The sequence below is a fragment of the Corvus brachyrhynchos genome, unplaced genomic scaffold (assembly GCF_000691975.1).
Source record: "Corvus brachyrhynchos isolate BGI_N302 unplaced genomic scaffold, ASM69197v1 scaffold32, whole genome shotgun sequence".
Classification (NCBI taxonomy): Eukaryota; Metazoa; Chordata; class Aves; order Passeriformes; family Corvidae; genus Corvus; species Corvus brachyrhynchos.
Genome location: NW_008237919.1, coordinates 8,744,797 through 8,761,364, shown reverse-complemented (window position 1 = coordinate 8,761,364; position 16,568 = coordinate 8,744,797). Strand labels below are relative to the sequence as shown.

General features: G+C 36.1%; 1 protein-coding gene across 5 annotated transcripts in view; it reads right to left on the bottom strand.

Annotated features, from left to right (window-relative positions):
- Positions 1-16,568, bottom strand: part of MON2 (MON2 homolog, regulator of endosome-to-Golgi trafficking) — a 53,668-nt gene that overhangs the window by 20,361 nt on the left and 16,739 nt on the right. For 3 of the 5 annotated variants that reach the window (XM_017733178.1, XM_017733179.1, XM_017733180.1), the window contains exons 12-26: positions 15,640-15,721; positions 14,747-14,928; positions 13,396-13,508; positions 12,193-12,297; positions 11,856-11,936; positions 11,699-11,772; positions 11,530-11,620; positions 10,201-10,302; positions 8,229-8,231; positions 7,924-8,034; positions 7,081-7,256; positions 3,744-3,906; positions 2,964-3,257; positions 2,094-2,292; positions 153-781 (exon numbers count right to left, since the gene is read on the bottom strand). In XM_017733178.1, coding sequence (XP_017588667.1) covers positions 153-781; positions 2,094-2,292; positions 2,964-3,257; positions 3,744-3,906; positions 7,081-7,256; positions 7,924-8,034; positions 8,229-8,231; positions 10,201-10,302; positions 11,530-11,620; positions 11,699-11,772; positions 11,856-11,936; positions 12,193-12,297; positions 13,396-13,508; positions 14,747-14,928; positions 15,640-15,721 — 2,405 coding nt within the window. The remainder of the gene's footprint in view (positions 1-152; positions 782-2,093; positions 2,293-2,963; positions 3,258-3,743; positions 3,907-7,080; positions 7,257-7,923; positions 8,035-8,228; positions 8,232-10,200; positions 10,303-11,529; positions 11,621-11,698; positions 11,773-11,855; positions 11,937-12,192; positions 12,298-13,395; positions 13,509-14,746; positions 14,929-15,639; positions 15,722-16,568) is intronic. The other 2 variants (XM_008632782.2, XM_008632781.2) reach the window with 1 other exon arrangement.

The following is a 16,568-nucleotide window of genomic DNA, read 5'->3' as shown; positions in this document are numbered from 1 at the left end:
CAGGAATGGAGATCTGATTGTTAAAACACAATACACTGTGCAGTTATAAATAAGTTAAAACATCGTGTTTAAATCACCACACTGTAGCTCTATAGAGAAGAAGTAGGACACACTGTAGTTTACTTTTCACACACTAAAAGTTGCATTATTACCTTTTGTAAAACATCTAAAGCTGTAAGCACCGCTTCCTGTAAACTTGTCAAAATTGCTTCAGTGTAAGATGGAAGGATGAAAGGGGAAGCATCTGAACTGATTGGAACTGAAACAGCACCATGCAATATGACACCCAGCTTTTGGAGATCATCCATGCTGAAACCAGTTTTGATGTGTTGGTAAAGAGCTGGGAATATTTGAATTAAAGCTGTAAGGAAAGGCTGGCTGGGAATGAAAGTCAATTTATCACAAGTAATTGGAGGCCTTGTACTTTCTGAACCAATCCTGTACCAGCTGTTCCAGGCCGCCCACCAAAGATTCAAATCTTCAATCTCATCTGTTACTACAGGAGGTTCAGATCCATTGTATCTTCCTATTCTTTCTCCTATGGAGTCAGTTCTCATGAATGATCGGCCAAGACTAGTGGCAGTTGTTGTCCCTACCACCAAAGGTACAGAAACATTGATGGCAGGTGGTGTCTCAGGCTTCTCAGAGTCTCGAACAGGAGAAACAATTTGTAGGATCTCCTGGAAGCTTTTCAGAGCAGCCAAGGAAACTTCATTATTTTTGCTAAGTGCTGCTGATTGGATGTGATCAAGAAGAACATCCCAGGCTTGGGAAAAGTCTCCTATTTAAAAAAAGAGAGAGGAGAGAAGAAACATCAATTTGGAACTTGCTTCCTATTCCCATTCCCACCCACCCTGCCTCTCTAAAAGGCTGCTCATGTACTTGTTACATAATACACAGAAATTTCAAGAGATTAGGTGGCAATTTGAATGACTTTTATATCAATTCAACCATAACCTGAAAAAATGAATGTGACAGAGAAACACATAAATATGAAGAATGAAACAATATACCTATGTTCATGCTAAATTTGCTAGCAAAAAATCACATACCACATCCCACACCAGTAAAATACGTTTTCTTCATTCAGTATAGTGAAACAGATTTGTTCTTTTACATACCAGATGTCTGTTGACTTCAAGAAGGGTTAAACACACATAAAGAATTAAGGGCCAAATCCATACTCATGCAGTGTATTTAATAAAGAATTGGTTTTAAAATGCTCTGATAATTGTACTGTGGAAAGATTTCATTTGAGGCATTTGAGTTTTTCATTAAATTTAGCCTTAACCTTCAATTTTCTATATTACTGATTACAAGGGTTTGAATAATTAAAGTAGTTCTAATTTTTTTATTCAGTTTTAACTCAAGTTTAATATAGCTTAAATTCTACCACATTTCTGCAAATGACTAATACACTTACTAGTTGTTAATATGTTGATACCTGTATCACAAATGACCAAAATTAAATAAAACACAACTTATATCCAGTTAATATATATTAATTGTATACTATGGGATGGCGAAGCTACATTAATCTAATGACGACTTTTCTTTGTAAACATTCTCTATTCCTTTTACACTTTTTCCTTGTAGAAATTACTAAGCTATTGTAAAATATTACTATATACAGCTGAACAATGTAAATGTTCAATACTCCACTGACTTTACAGGTCAGTTCTCTTTACATTCTAAGGGTACTGTTAAATTTGACTGATGCCATGGAAGAGTTCCAGGCAAGTGTTGAATTCCCTTAGAAAGACAAAAGGAAAAGCATGTTCTGACAAGAACAAAGAAAAGACAAATTATTATTGCTATCAGTCTACTATAATTTAAAGCTATTTAGCACCCAGAATTGGGACTGAATTGTGACTACTGAGATTTAATCTCAAGTACTGTGATACAGAAGAGGAAATCCGTAGTTACAATTTTTGGCTCTAAGGAACATGAATTAATAACTCCATAATTTTCATAACATTTGAGGTGAGACAACAAAAACCATTTTTGAGCTAAGATTAAGATTCTTGCCCAGTACTTTAACTGAAAAAAACACACAAAAGCAGAAAGTTTATCATTGTGTCTATAAATTTTACCTAGAGGCTGCAGTAAGTATCTCCTAGTGTTAAATATTCTTGCAACTCCAGCCAGTGTTAATACCCATGTCTCGGCCCACTGTTTCTCAGCTGTATCTCTTGAATGATGAATGAGAATGTTGCCTCCTCCTGATTCAATCTTCTCTTTGTCAGCTGTCGTAGAAGATTCTCGAACCCTATCCAACAGGTGAAATAAAACCTGTAATAGCCAGGAAAAAAGAGGAAAAATGCAACTTTTCAAATAACATAGCTGTATTCATAGTAAACCAACAAAAAATAGTAATTCTTTCATTATCCTTTCAGTCACTGTGTCACTGAAAATTCCCTTGCTCTAAAATAGTCTCTGCAGCAGCCAAGATTAACAATCAGTCAACCCATGATCACTTGAGAAGGGCTGGAAATAACACAATCAAACCCACCGAGAACAGTGTCAGCACCAAGAGAACGCTAATGCCAGTGGGTCTCAGACACTTCCCAGCTACAACAGGCAGGCTCAAATATAGCCTAAAGTTTCCATAAAGCACAACAAACATCACTGTGACTTAGAACACAGCATTTGACAGACCCTCTTGAAAGATTCAAAACAGAATGCAAAGCAAGGCTCCATCTAATGCCCTATCAGCCCAATCACATGACCCTCAAACATCTCCATTTTCTCTCAAAAAATGTAAGTCATTCATTCTTGTAGGAAGGAAACCATCTTTCTATCAAACTTCTGAGTAAAAAATAAATAATTAGGATATTAAAATTATATTTTAAAAGTGGCTTGTATTTTAAAAGTGATAATAGTTATTAAATGGTGAATGGTCAATGGTTATTAAAACATGAATACTCTTTACAAAACCTTCAATGGAAGCTTATACATCATACCTTCCATATTACTGTGTGCCACGTTGAATGCTGCAGTAAAGTTCCATGAGCACCAATAGTAGAAAACAACGTCTGCCCAGCGCTCTTTCTAACTGCAGGTCGGGGATCCACACACAGTTCTCCAAGTTTGGCATACAGGCATAACCAAAGACAGTCAAATGGTGATGCAGGATGAAAAGGTCTGTTCAGCATCACTCCCTTTTCTTCTGCCTGTTTTTGCAACACTGCTTCTTCTTTGTTTAGCTCCTTTTCAATTATTTCACCTCTTTGGAAAAAATAATCTGAAATATTCCACTACAAAATAAATAAGACATATGGTGTTGTACAATAAAAATAGGGTAATGCTCTTAGTGATCATGAAATAAATTGCCTCATTTTCAGAAAGCATTTTGCAAAGTAAATCAAGATATTAATTTCCCTATACTGAAGTGAGATCAGCACATAAATATTGCGAGGCCCAAAAATTACTCTTCTTTCAGATTTTAGGCCCCAGTTATAGGGGGCACAAAAAACACATATTAAAAATAAGATACTGATGAATATGGTTACAGTGCAATTCTATTTCTTTTACTAAGCCTGGAATCATGCAGATTAAAAGTAAGTTGTGCTCTCTCAATTTACCTATGATTCCAAATGACAGCATGGGAGTTCAGTAAGTACCCAAAAGCTAGGTTGTGGCTTTCATTTGTATAACTGACTACAGATAAGTTTTCATTAAAAAAAGAAAAGAAAAAAATGAAAGCCAGAAGCAGCATCACTGTAGGTTAATAAAAAACTCACCAGCAAACCAATGGAAGTTAAGCTAATATTTAGCTCTTGATTGTGAAGTCCAAAGCTTCCTGCAACTTCAACAACTATCTGCAGACAAGTACATGGCATTGTAGGAAGGAAGTCTGTCACAACCAGCTGAAGACACTGGAATGCAGTCCGTATTAAGGACTCTCTTAAAAAAACAAAATAACAACAAAGCAGACACACACATTCATTTCACATTTCTTCAAGAGCACAGAAATGTTTTGAATACAATACAGGAGACAGTATTATTAAATACAAAAAGAAAAAAATTAATGTAATGTTTTTGAGAACAATTTACACCATTTTAAATGGGTTTTTTGGGATATAACTTTAAGTTGAAGCTTGAAATTCTAATGAAGTATTTTACTCCATGTTAACTACCTAGTGGACTTGAAGTTTAGACTTTCCAGTGGTCCTTAGCTAATTTTATATAATGAAGTCAGCTTCTCTGTCTTAAGAGTTCTAAAACTTGTTAGTTCAAATGTGTTAGCCAGAACACTATAAAAAAGCCACAATGGACAAAATAAAGCTTAATTTAAGCATGATAATCTTCCAAAGAGTAAGCTGTTCTGAAGAATTTCTTGTATCAGCAGTTACAAATTACTTCAAATATGCCAAAGAGGTGGGCAAAACGTGTTTTTATTTATTAGGAAAGATGCATGCTAACATAACGGTAGTCTTACTTGCTTCAATACTACATTAGATCAGACAAAAAACTTTTCAAAATATCTGCCATTAAATAGATCCTTAATCATTACTTTGCCTTCAGAATTAGATTCTTAATAGAAACATAAAAATATAGTACAAAAAAGGTTTGAAAGAAGGAGTTCTCAGAAGCAGCAAGGCCATTTACGACTAAAATCTTGTTTAGTGATAGACAAAATGAATGAATCAAAAGGAGTGGTAGAGTGCAGATAACACAAAATAGGGAAGCTGCATTTAAATTTCACTGCAGGGTTTTTTCAGTGTTTAATGTATAACATAAATAATTTCAAATCTTTGTAATACAGAAACTTGATGTCCTTCAGGATATATATCCCAGAAGAGAATTTCAGACTATAGATATGTCAGTTACCTATTTCAGAATTACAAATGCAGGGTTTTTTTCTGATTAATTCAAGATCAAAATCAGAGGTAGCTCATTTCCACTGTATTATAAGAGCCAATATAATACAGAAACCAGAGGAAGACACAAGAAACTTCACATGGACAGTAATGGTATAACTAATAATTCTCTAATATGATGCATACTGCAGAGAAACATCCATCCTACCATGTAAGATCAAAGTATTTATCATTACTATACCAATGCAGGATCTGCTCACACAATACTTTCCCCCATACTCATTACAGGAGTCTACAAAGTGAAACAGACCCAAAACTGCTGCAGTTCCGCCTCCACTACAAAGTTTCAAAGGTATGTAACTTCAAGGACTCTTAAGAGAAAAGGGAAAGAAGCAGGAAATCATAGTACAATTCCACTACTCACTTCGAAGTATTTAGTTAATGGGAAAGTAACCTCTCTTTCTAAACTTCAAATGCAAGGTTACAAGAACAAATTCAAAACAGTTTTTCCAACTAATGTCCCACACTACTATGTGTTTGAAGAAAGGTTTTGAAGCCCCTCATGCAAGTAGCAACAGCAATAAAACTCTTCAAATTGTAGAACTGTTGGTGTTATAGGTGACCACAAATGGTAACTATAAACGGAAGAAACTTAAGCTTAGTGAAAAATCTTAAGATTGTATAGGGCTTTATCCATGCTTAAAATAAACAGAGGCTTTCCATTGAAAAAGTCTTCAAAGACAGGCTTCCTTTTGTTTGGCAGGCTAGTACTGTACAACCCAGAAGTGACCAAAGTATCAATGGCTTTCAAAACAGCATTTTCTGTATTTGTAACAGCCTGGAAAGTAGTTCTCCAGGAAGGTAAATAGATTTCTGTCCTGGAATCCAGGATGTTCACTGAGCAGAGGGAAGACACTTGTGAAGGAAGTCTTGTGGTCAGTAAGTTAATATTTAAAGTACGATAACAGTATCTGCATCTTGTGCTCACAACTGTAACTTAGGTAAGAAATTAAGTTCTTTCTTGAGGAAAAGGAAGCATGCTTAATTTTTTCCTACTGTAGTTAATATGATGTGGATAAACAGTGCTATGTAGTTGAAGTAGATTATGCCATATGCTTTGTAGCAGGAGACTACGATATAACACAAGATGTTAGTAACAGCTTGAGGTATCGGCCAGTGAGATATGGGTTTGAGATTTAATGGGATCTGAAGACTGTCTTGGGAAGGAATTTGTGTTGGTTCTCATCCATTACTAACAACAATGAAAATCAAAAGGCATGCAGGAACACATTGCACCAAGTGTGGAAACAACAAATAAAGCAAGCTTAGTTACCAAAAAGAGGATGCTCACAACCAAGTGCCAAAATCCTAGGGAATTTTGGTATGTACTACCACCAGAGCAAACAATGCTGGTCCAAGAGCAAAATCCTTCAAGCATTTGAAGGGGCTTTAGGAGGTTTTTATATGGCCAGAAGACTAAAGTTAAGGTGGGACAAAATGAGAGATATGCCAAGGAGAATTCTACTGACACTAGAGTTATATGATGACCTATCCTGCTGCTAGTCTTGACTAGCACCTAAAAAAATAATAAATCTGGTTTGAGTGTGTGGGTATAATTCTTTGTGCTTACAGTTGCAAAGTCAGATGTTCAATTCACTGCTCATTTCAAAAAAACTCCTTGCAAGTTCATCTCCCACTTTCCTTTGTGGGCAGAGAACAAGTCCATCTCTGCTGGCAACAGAGTCAATTTTGTTAGTCAAGGGATTCACCCACAGCCAGTAAATAATCTTCCATCCTTCTGCTACAGCAACCATTTAGGTAGGAAGGCTTCAAGAAAAAGAGAGCAATCAGAAGATACACACTAGAGACTACTGGAAGATTTAAGAAGAAAAAGAAACAATAGATACTCTGAGCAACAGCTGATTCACACAGAATTATTGGCAAGCACCAGTGTGTCCACCAGATGGTCAAGATCAAATGAAATGGCGCACTGAGTACTCCTCAGTGTATACTGCATACTGGCCACAGGAGAACACAGAGTGGAATAATATTCTGGTCTTTTGGAAGATTAATTCAGTAAAATAAAGTTGCTTCAGGAAGAATTAAAAAGTGTATTTTTGTTGAGTAAAATTTTTCACAAGCCAAAAATTACAATGAAACTATGATTATTGAAGTGGCTATTAAAGTACAAAAATACAAGCAGAATTGTTTCTACTGTTATCTTACATGAGTTTAATGTTTTATTTCTACCACTTACCCCTGATCACTTTGGATTGCCCCCATGACTCCAAGCACCAATGGCCAACCAGGTCCTAAGCTGTCACCCTGACTCTGTAAAATCTGCAGCACACACTCCAACTGCTTGATCCTGATGTCAGGATGACTAATGTTTGACAGCTCCTTTAGTGGATTCAATAAAAGCAACTGCAGTCTCTAAAAGTAAACAGTAAAGCATATTAAGGATGCTAACATTTAACTGATTCTTAAGTATTTTTATGTGAAGTGAAAACATACAGTACAAATTAAAGATTCATTGAACTAATTCAGTAGTTCACTCACTAATGCTCAAATTCAGAACATAAAGGATCTCTGCAGAAAATCTACTTTCCTGGCTCCTGCTCTCCAGGTTCCTCAGGAAGTAGCCACAGATGCTGTTACAGTTGCATAAAAAGTGTCATGCAACTTTATGCTCACTCAACAGGGCTACACTCAGCTCCCTACTCAAGAGACCTTGGAAAAACTATCCAATGAGCCTCAATAAAAATATTAAAAGTGTTTTATTTATCATTAATTGAACAGCTGTAATTTAGAAGGTTAGGCAACACATTTTTTACCTGCCATAGCATCACATATATACTTCTAAACATTCTGGTTTGCACTCTTAAGGGTGACCCATAATTTTTTCTAAGAAATGGACATAATATGCAAGCACCACTCGTTGTTAGGTATTTGAAAAATGAAGGAGGATACTTTATTAGAATGCATGTGGTGTTTCTCAATAGTTACATCTGAATGTTACAGCTATAGACCTTATAAACTCAAATAGTAAAGTTGCTTTATCAATGAAGGAGAAAAGCATCTGCTCTTAAACTTACTTTACCTGATTTTGAGATAATGGAGGATCATGTCTGAATGTCAGTCCTGCTTTAATGAGAGAAGTTAAAGCTTCTGCTCCCCATTCTCTCATTCTGGAGTTGGGATGCTGACAGACCTGAAAACACAGCAATGTTTTGTTTAAAGTCACTTTTATTTAACCAAGATTTCAACATATCTAAGATATTAAAAATTGGTATTGTAATTATATTAGAATGTACATACAATAGTCTAAGAATAATACAACAGAACTCTAATGATAAAATTTGGTTTCATAATGAAAAAAGAAATTTATCATTTGGATAGACATACCTTCTGAATAAGGAAGCAATAGGAAGCAGTGAAAGACACAGAAGGAAACATAATGAAAGTTACATATATAATTCAAGTCAATAAATTTTCCAAAATTAATAAACTAACTGCTAATTCTGAAAATGATTGATTAAAAAGCACCAAACAACCCTTCAATAAATGCCTGAGTCTCTCAGGTTTAACTTAACCTAAAGCTACTACAAAACTGGAAGTTTCTCATACTGCTTAACGTAATCAAGTGAGGAACATGACAGTAGCCAGAAAGTGTCTTCTACACTCTCCAAGACAAAAAGTAACTACATATTGAAAGTAAAATAAGCCTTACACTCCATTATTTTTAAAACTTGACAAAGCAATAGGGAGCATCTTTAAACTTGAGTTTCAAATGCATACCTTCACTTCTCTTTGTCTCTAAATTCTCTAAGCTTAACACTTTTGCTAATTGCTTTTCTTTAGAACATAAAAATTACAAACATTGTGCATATTCATTTCATAGATAGCTAGTATGAACTGTGCTGTACACATTCCCCTCAAACTAATATGGGAAGTGTACAGTTTCATTGACCTCTACACAGTTATTCCCACCCACCCTTCCAGCCCTAGCTCTGATGGCGTGAGAACCCAGAGTCAAGTCCAAGGCAGGATCATAAGGCTTTTACTGGTGGACCTTTCTCTTATCAACCACTAGCCAAACTGAAAAGGAGGACAATGTAGAAGAGCTAGCTTAATTTTTAAAAATGCAGACAGTAAATACCCACTCTCCTGATTTACTTACATTTTTAAAACTTTACATAAAATAAAGAATTTTAAGTACTTCATGCTCTGATTCTGTCCAGATAACCAGTTCCAGAACCAGGGAACGAGTTATTTCCACAGGCTGTGTTTAATTGAATTATAGCTGATGTTTCCTCCTTCCTTATTGTACCTCAGCAACTTAGGTTTAAAAGGAAATAAGGCAGTACTTTGAAAGAAAATGAAAGACTCTATTTCCTACAAAACAGTGGCATATTATCTGCAATGCCCAGGTAACAGACTGAAACAGACTGCTCCCTAGATATCTCAAGATGTGGATGGTGAACCTTATTGTCTTGTAGGGCAAAAAATAGACAAGAGAAAGAGATGCCTGTACTTTACGACTTTAAACCCAGAAGTATCCAAATTTTTTCTCCCAGATAAAGCAATATGTGGCTTCTATAAATAGAGATGGCCAACCCTTGATACTAGTTGAAATAATGCACTGGTGCTAAGGAAGTGTCTGATACATTCTGAAATATGAGGAAGAAAAGCCTTTTCCTTTACCCACTCTTAAACCCTGTTCTTACATTTTACTCTCCTATATACTTGTGTAGAGAATTAAAACTACAATTACATTCAATCACCTGTTTTTAGTTTTCAATTCAAAACATATGATTTTTTCCTTGATGAAGTATATTTTTTGCGTTGAAGTTAAAATACTAAAGCAATTGAAATAGGATTATGACATATTTTTATATTTGAACAGTATTCTCCTAAAGAAAGCATTCAAATGTTAGCTTAAATATTTAAAAAAAAAAAAAAAATTCAACTCTTTCTCAGTTAATCTCTTGGCTTCAATCTATCTCAGAATCTTCCTAAATATTTGTACTGGGTGAAACAGTAAAACGTGCTTGTGCTACCTTAATTACAACAATTATATGAAGTACAATTACTTGATCTTTTTAAACATTGCTGTGTCAAAAACATATAAAGACTGATGGCACCATAAAGACAAAGTTAGCAAGAGATATTAAAACACTGTAAACTAAATATTAAATTCACTTTTAAATTCAAATCATAATGCATTCGAGTTGCAAAAATAAAGCACCTAAACCAAAAATATATAATTACAACTTAGAATTTTTTATTTTAAATTAAACGTTGAAAACGTATTTCCACAAGATCTTCATTAATACAGACCAAATTGATGGTCTGTATGATAAAAGCCATTAGTTACCTCCAGAAGATGACCGGTCAGAGGTCTCCAAAGAATCTCAATCCTGCGCATGTTAACTAGTCCCGTTTCCAGTAATTTAGCAACAGCAAAAAGTGATGGTTCCTTAATAAAATAGAATTTGAAGGCATGACTTTGAGGTAACTGAGGCAAGGCGAGAGCATTTTGCTAGGGGATAATTTCTAAATTAAGGTGCAGCTCGTCCCACAGGCCGCGAAGGCTGGGACGCTCCCGCAGCAAGCGCAGTGCCGCAGGAGAAGCCACACAGGGGCAGCAGCCTGACAGAAACCGGAGCACTGACGGTCCTGGCAAAACTCGCGTTTGCACAGTCCTCCCTCCAACCAGTGTTATAACATGTTTAACTAGCAGAACAGCCTTTTCCCCCATTGCAACTTTTCAAGTTAAAATTATATGTGAACAAACAATCTGGAATATTTCATTTCATAATACCCTAATTCTTCATCTTTCATTTGCTTCATAAATGCTCTGGAGGAATGTGATAAATTTCTTATTCATCAAATACATATTCAAATATTTCTGGTAAGCTTCTTTCAATTTCACGTTTTTTTTAAATCAACATATAGTCAAAATGACTGTTGCACTGAAATTACTCTCTCTTCCCATTTCTGCTGATTTCTTTTTCTAATTTTCAACTGATTTTAAACACTAACTTTGTTTTTTTTAGTTCACTATCTGTTGCTGTAATAGTAAAATATTGTAAAATGTGTTTTCTGCCTTCGTTTTCTGTAGTGTAACAGATTAAGGACAAACTTTCAGAAACTCTCCTCTGGGATTAATTATGACTAGAAGAATATATATTCAATCTTACCCAATCACAGGGTTTTTAACCTTTCTGGGCTAAAGGTTGTTTACTGAAGCTAACATTAATATTATGGTTTTCCCAAGTAAATATGACTTATCAGGTTTTTTAATATCTAATTTTCAGGCTTTCTCTGAAGTATATTGTATGAGAAAATTGAAATGAAAATGAGCATCTCACAGAACATACTGTGCTACTCAGCATCCCTAACCTCTGAAATTATAAGGGTTTTTAAAAGTTTCATCCACCCACAATCTTATTAATGGAAACACATGACATTCCTTAATTAACAAAAAGCACAGGAACACAATGAGGATGTTCAGAGAATTTAGTAGCTGTATGAACCATTGAAAACAAGACATTCTCTGGCTCACAATTAATTTTTTAATCTAGAGCATCAAAGGTATTACTGTTTTTAGTATTAGAAATAGTTATCTTAAAGAATAAATGTATAAGTCTTCTGCCTGTTTCACAAAAACATCTAAAAAGAAAATAAACAAGTCTTTTTATACCTTATTGTTTCCATAGGCCATATCCATGGCTTCCAGAGACAAGGAGCAAAGGGCATTTATTAGGTGATGTAAAGACACATCGTCAAGGTACCTGAAAAATAACTGCTATCAAAACACTGTTGAGTTTGATATACAGACATTATTTTACTTATAAGACAAGGTTTCTTACTGTGAGTTTTCAAAAAGCTTTGAAATCATGCTGGATATAGATGGCAGATCAGTCATAACTGCTGTAGTCAGAACCTTGAAAAAAAGACAGAAATATGTCTTACAGATTGCAATAGAAAATACTGCATAATCATTAAGTGAAAAACAATCACGCTTACTGTGCTGGGCCCTTCCACAGCTCTTCCAGGTTTTAATGCACCCCCAACACTAGGCTTCAGTCCCAGAATCCACACAAGATGCTGAAAAACACAAAAAGATCATTTTCAGCAGAAAAACCTTTTCAGGCAGAGAAGAAATTAGCATTATACTCAAGCTAGCCACCAACCTTCCAGCCAAACAGAACTCAAGAGAAACGCTACAGTACTTATTCAAGGCAATTCACAGTACACCATGAGAAGAATCAAAGCTGCTTCTATTGCTCACTGAGCAACTGAAAACCCAATCACAGCAAAACACCAAGGCATAACAGCAAGGCATAAATATTTCCTGTGATACCTGAAGAGTAGCCAGGACAAGTTGCCACGATGTACCAAGAACAGCTCCATGGAAGTGAGCTAAGTTGAGTAATGTCCTCATACACTGGATGTTTTTTGATGTCAACTATGAAAAAAAAAACCAACAACAACCAAATAGCCACACAATTTTTATCATTCCACAATGATAGTGTTTCTAGCAAACTTCCAATTTTTACTGAAGTGCTTCAAGATTGCACTTTGTTTGCACTAGTGAAATATATTTTTTTAGAGAAGTAGTTCAGTATCTCTCCTCCTTCTCTCAGTCTTATCTTGGTGGGGCTGTAGATGAGTACTTGAGTGCTGCATCCAGCTCTGAGGTCCCCAACACAGGAAGGACATTGATCTGTTGGAGGGCCACCAGGATGTTTAGAGGGGTGGAACACCCCTCCTATAAGGAAAGGCTGAGAGAATTGGGATTGTTCAGCCTGGAAAAGAAAAGGCATAGGGATGACTGAATTGCAGCCTTCCAGTACCTGAAGGGAACTTCAAGGACGAATGGGGCAAGGCTATTTACAAGAGCACGTAGTGACAAGACAAGAAGGAATGGGTTCAAACTGAAAGAAAATAGGTCTTGGTATTAGGAAAGAATTCTTTACTGTGAGGCTGGTGAGGCACTGGAACAGGCTGCCCAGGGAAGTTGTAGATGCCGCACCCCTGGGAGTGTTCAAGGCCAGGCTGGATGGGGCTCTGAGCAAGCCAGTCTAGTGGACGGTGTGCCTGCACATCACCAGGGGTTTGGAACTAGATGATCTTTAAGGTCCCTTTTCCAACCCAAACCATTCTATGATTCTATGATTTGATCACTGCCCTCTCCTCTCAGTTTCACGTTATTATCAAAAACGCAAGTTCAAGTACTCCAGCTTAATTGCATTATCTCCACAAAATCAGTTTATCTTAAGTGAACCTTCACACACAGGCACATAACACAGCTGAGATCTAGAGTTTTCCAAATGGAATGGATGGGAACTTCCGAGCTAAAAGTCAGAAAAAAACAAGACTAAGACTTCTTTGCTATTAGAGAACTTTACTGTCCGGTGCTGTTCCAAATTAAAACCTTAGGACAATTAGTTAAGATGGCCATTATTTGTAAGAATGCTGTTTATCTGTAGCCTGTTTTTGAGACACACTAAGATGCAGGAAGAAGTAGTTAAGCAAAGTAAGATCACTTACAAACTGTACTTACCATAACTGTTCCCTGTGGCTGAAGAGCTAAGGGTTGCCCCACTGCGACAACCTGCTGGTGAGACTCGCTTGAAGGACTAATCATTTGAACATTCTGTCCCTGAATGGAATATGCTGGAGGAAAATTGAAAAGAAAAAAAAAAAATCTAAATTTAAAATCCAATATTTACTTGTAGTAAGAACCATCTTCTGGCAAATACACTCTAGAGAATTTTTTTTACAGTATTAGCTTTAACGTACCTCACTTTGAGACCTTTAGTCATATTTAGATTACTATGCCATTGCCCTAGAGAGTTAAAGATCCAGCAATTACTCTATTAGGTATTGCTTGCAATACATTCATATATTTTATGTCAAGACTGAAATATTTATGCTTAAGATCTGAGCACAAGACTGTCTCAACTCAGATTTTGGTAGTAATTGTGTGTAAATGGTATCATTGTGTGCTACCATTGTAGTAGTGCACTCAGAAAATGAAGGTGTCATCAATGCTGTATCATGATATTTTTCCAATATGAGACTTCAGGACACCAATTTTATAACTCACTTGTAAAAAGAAGAGCAAGTGATATAAAATAACTGAGGTTCCCTGCTTTGTTTCTATAGATATTTGTGTAGCTCAGTCGTGCACACTCCTTCACAGACTTACAATCTAATAATACACTTAGCTGGTACACTGGACTGAATTAAGGGTGCTGGTCCTTGTTCCCAGAGTAAGATATTTTTGTTTTATATTAGGAGATCTAATGTTAGATTCATCTGTCTATTTTTCAGGTAGTTGCCTTTCTTAGTAAGTAGCAATTCACTTTCAAAGTTAGAGTACATCCTCAACTGGCAAATACTATGAATTACAACATTCTCTCAAGATGTGGGACACATCAATTCAGCTTTTTGTAGGCTGAATAGAGCCCAGAACTTAGATCTTCTACTTAAGCAGTAAGTATTACCATCACTAGACAATTGTGGAAAAGACTGTAGTACATCACAAATGCAGGATGTTCTAGCCAAAGCTTTAGAATCCAAGTTGCCCAGAGACCTTTTCAGATTTTGAATGCCTTAATTACACATCCTAACAGATCTTTACAATGGTAGACAGATCTCCTTAAAATTTGAATTTCTGACATATGCTAAGCATTCAGGAAGTTTTAGGTTGATCAGAATGATACTCAGCAAATGCTGCAAGACTAACCAGTTCTGGAAAGCAGGTGATGTAGGTGCTGTCTGAGGATTCTAACTTACTTTAATATAGCCAAATACTACAGCTGCATGTCTTTGGAATCACATCCTGAAAAAATTTGTGTTTAGAGGATGATACAAAAAAAAACACAATTAAGAAAAATTTATATATTTACATTTGCTGGACAGAGCTGCAGTTGTGCTGTTTAATACAGTAAGGGCATAGTGAGGAGGCAAGGATCCTTTGCAAATGGCAGTGATAAAGGCATCTCTTGATGTTACAAGACCCAGTCTTCCACAAAGTGCAGCCATGGTCAATTCTGCTTTTAGAATATTTTCAGTGGCAGCTTCATCAGTGCTGAAAGAGTACACATTGTTCAGCAAGAATTAATACAGAGCACAGAAGCAGGCAGCTAACCAAAACTGGAAGCCATGAGAATGTATACTTTAAACCCATTAACACTATAAATATTGAAGAACAAGAATAACCAATCAACAAAATTCTTCAGAACTACAAACTACAACTACTTCCTACAAAATTGGACTTTACTTCTCAGTGACTTGGTAAATGAGACTATGAGAAGATATTTAAAATTAATTTCAGGAAATGGTGTTTGATAACAAAAGGCTCTTTGAAGGAGACAGTTAATTTACCACGGTCATTATATAGTAAAAAGCTTTCCCACTTTAAAGATTAGATAGTACTAACAAGTACCAAGACATTACTTAGTCTCTTATCTGCAGTAATCAGGACATGGAATCACTTCAATATGTTGAAACACGCAGGCAAAGTAAAAAGAAATAAAGATAATTTAAATCGTTTCAATGCAACACTTTGAAAATGCAATTAATTGTTCTATACTGAAATACATTAAAGGTTGATGATGTTGGACTTCTGGAGACTTCTGTGTCATTTACTCATTCAGTCTAAGCCACAAACCTGACTGCTCAGATGCCATGAACAGCACTTACACTGACAATTGTCAATTCGACTGGTATCAAAAGCCAGTTTGAAATATAGCTTGGAATATCCACTTAGAAAAATCAAGAGACATGAAAGACCAGATACCTTGCATCAAGTAGGAGGGATAGAGCAGCCAGAAGACCACACCAACAAGCGTTCACCATCTCTTCCCAGACAGCTCTGCTAACTTAAAAGAAATATATAAACTTTTTTATAGCAGAAACACAGTAGTATCACAAACAAAATGCTTGCTACTGCATCTTTTAAAGTGTGTTTTTGTATTTATGTTTACACTGCCAGATATATGTGCATAAAGAAACACACTCACACCAGTATTATTTAAACAGCTTGCATTATAAAGTAACATTTTCTGAGGTAAAAAAAAGTCACTAGTACAACGCTTTTTCTAAATAGCGCCAAAAAACCCACCAAAATCCATCTTACCGTGGTGTATATATGGCCATTTTTCATCTTTGTCTATAAAAATAAACATTCAGAAATGCAAAAACGTGGGACAAGAAACTCACTGAAATTTTGCAGTGAAGTAAAAAATACTCTCCCGTGGTATCTATAATTCTCCATAACTTTTTTGTTTCTGTAATTTAATAATTACAGATTTAATTACAATTCTGTAATTAATTCTAGCAAACGGCCCAGCCCATTTGCACGCCTCCCTTTCTCCACCGGGCCACGCCAAGCCCCTGGGTGGAGCCAGCGCTCCACAGCACCACGGAGAGCTCCCGGTTCCCAAGGCAGCGCCCAGGGCAAAGCCCTCTGCTTCCCCCTCCTCTCCTTTCGGCAGTCCCGGTGCCTCGGCTCAAACTTCAGCTGCAGAGTCTTGGCTTCCGGAGGCACGAGCCCGACTCACTGTTCAAACACAAGTCTTTCTGTACATACACACCGCTATACAGACTCGTCGTATGTTCCACAAAGAGAATCCTCAGTTCACATCAGTTCTGCTTTTAAAGAAGTCCTCTATATACTGCAATTTTACTTAAAATCTCTCCATTAAAACATTCTTTTTATCTTGTTAC